Raw genomic sequence first — 2188 nt, 5'->3', positions numbered from 1 at the left:
CTTCTTTGCCTCCCTCGGCCTCGCCCCAGCCCCCCGCAGAGCGGCGCAGGTTTTCATAGTCAGGGTCCGGTTCGGCTGCCCGGGCCTCGTCCTCAGCGGGGGGTTGCAGGCCCGGGGGTGCCAGGGGGGTGGCGCCCGCGGTGCAGCGGAAGTGCTGGTGGAACTGGACGGGAAGGCTCAGGCGGAGGAAGAGCATCTCCACTAGACTGTTCTGGGAGCCCCAGGTGCGGTGGGTCAGGCGCAGGCAGGGGGGCGTGTCCACAGTGCCGTCCACACGGGCCACCTGGGGGTGGAGACAGAAAACACTGGTGGGCTAGGCCAGGCCGTGGGTCCTTACACACAGAGCCAACATTAGGCCTTAGAGTACCAGGGCAAGAATTAGTCAAAGATACTTACCTCCCCTCCCTCTCCCCCCATGGATGAAGTTGGGCACACAGCTTGGGGGGGGATGATTTCTGCCCTCTGTCACCCTTTGGGTGCTGTGTATAGTGGCAGCCCTGTTGTACGCTGGAATCACTATGGGGAACTTCCAAAACCTACCTGTGTCCATCCAACCATCCATACCACAAATATTTACTGAGCATCTACTGTGTGCCAGGCACTCACTGTTCGAGGTGCCAGGAACACATTGGTGAACAGAACAAAGACTGTGCTCTACTGGTCTCCCTGGGGGACCTCTGGGGACAGCAGCTCAGATGGATCAGAGATTTGCAAAGGCTCCCCAGGTGAGATTTTGTTAATTTTGTTGTATGTGGAACTATAACTCTCAGAAAAGTGCACGCATAGTGAACACACCTGTGTGCCCAACACCCAGAGGGAGAAACAAGCCTCCCAGGAGGTCTCTTGGTGACCTCTTTCCGACACTACTTTTCCAAAGATGGTGAGGGATTCTGATGAGGGAAATACACCACAACCTGGCTGAAATAAAGGGACAGATGCCTTTCTGTGCACTTCAGACATGGACTCTCAAAAGCCTTCTTGAGACTCCAAAACCAACGGAAATGGTTCCCTTTGATGTCGCTCTCCTCAAATTGACTTTCTTTTTTTTTTTTGAGTTGGAGTCTCACTCTGTTGCCCAGACTGGAGTGCAGTGCACCGCAGCCTCGACCTACTGGGCTCCGGCGATCCTTCCGCCTCAGGCTTCCGAGTAGCCAGAACTACAGGTGCGCGCTACCATGCCCGGCTCATTTTTTTATTTATTGTAGAGATGAGGTCTTGCCAAGTTGCCCAGGTGGGTCTCGAACCCGCGGGCTCAGGCAATCCACTCACCTCAGCCTCCCAAAAGCGTGGCATTACAGGTTGAGCCACCGAGCCCGGCTTCAAGTTGACTTTCAAGGACCAGTCGCTTACTCAGTCATAGCAATACCAGCCTGTGTACTCCTCACAAGCCAATGAATTTGCCCCAAAACTGTGCATACAAGATTCTCCATTCCCAGACTTTTTCCTTTTTAGGGTCCTTTTTCCTTTCCTCTCTTATAAATCCTGTTTCAGTCTTTGTTCCTTGACAACAGTCTACTGAGTGACCTCCCTCCTGTAATTTGTGTGCAAAGTAACTAGCAATGTCTCTGAGTTATTCTTGCACAATAACCATCTTCCTGACTTATCACATTACAGATCAGCTCTGCCTGTTCTTGAACTTTCTTTTTTCGAGAGAAAAGTCAGGGGTCTCATTCTGTCTCCCAGGCTGGAGTGCAGTGGCATAATCCCAGCCCACCACAGCCTTGGCCTCCTGGGCTCAGGCATTCCCTCCACCTCAGCCTTCCAAGTAGCTGGGATTACAGGCGTGCGCCACCACATTTGGCTAATTTTTGTGTTTTCTGTAGAGAGGAGGTCTCACCATGTTGCCCAGGCTGGTCTTGGACTCCTGGGTTCAAGTGATTCTCCTGCCTTGCTGGGATTACAGGTGTGAGCCACCATGCCTTGCCATGTTCCAGAACTTTCTATGAATGAAATTCCTATTGGCAGTGGTTACAGGAGGTGAGAGTGGAGGCAGAAAGACCAGAATGAAGTCCCACAGCCTGGACTCTTTTGTGTCTGGCTTCTTTCATTCAACACTGTGTCTATGAGATTCATCCATGTGGTTGTGTGTATTTTCATTTCTTCATTCTCACTGCTTCGTAGCAGCATTCCTGGAGCTTCATGCCATCATCCTGTTCCACCCCAGCCACCCCTCTGGTCTTTCTTGCCT

At 52.4% G+C, this 2188-nt stretch overlaps 1 protein-coding gene across 1 annotated transcript in view; it reads right to left on the bottom strand.

The window, feature by feature from the left end:
- Positions 1 to 2188, bottom strand: part of LOC103251420 (ryanodine receptor 1-like) — a gene marked incomplete at its 3' end in the record, with an annotated part of 36325 nt that overhangs the window by 20249 nt on the left and 13888 nt on the right. The window contains 1 exon segment of the mRNA XM_008050000.1: positions 2 to 283. Coding sequence (XP_008048191.1) covers positions 2 to 283 — 282 coding nt within the window.

Source organism: Carlito syrichta, unplaced genomic scaffold, assembly GCF_000164805.1.
Source record: "Carlito syrichta isolate Samal-C Ts95f unplaced genomic scaffold, Tarsius_syrichta-2.0.1 Scaffold142888, whole genome shotgun sequence".
Lineage (NCBI taxonomy): Eukaryota > Metazoa > Chordata > Mammalia > Primates > Tarsiidae > Carlito > Carlito syrichta.
Note: the sequence above shows the minus strand (reverse complement) of the source record. Positions and strands in the feature narration are given on the sequence as shown.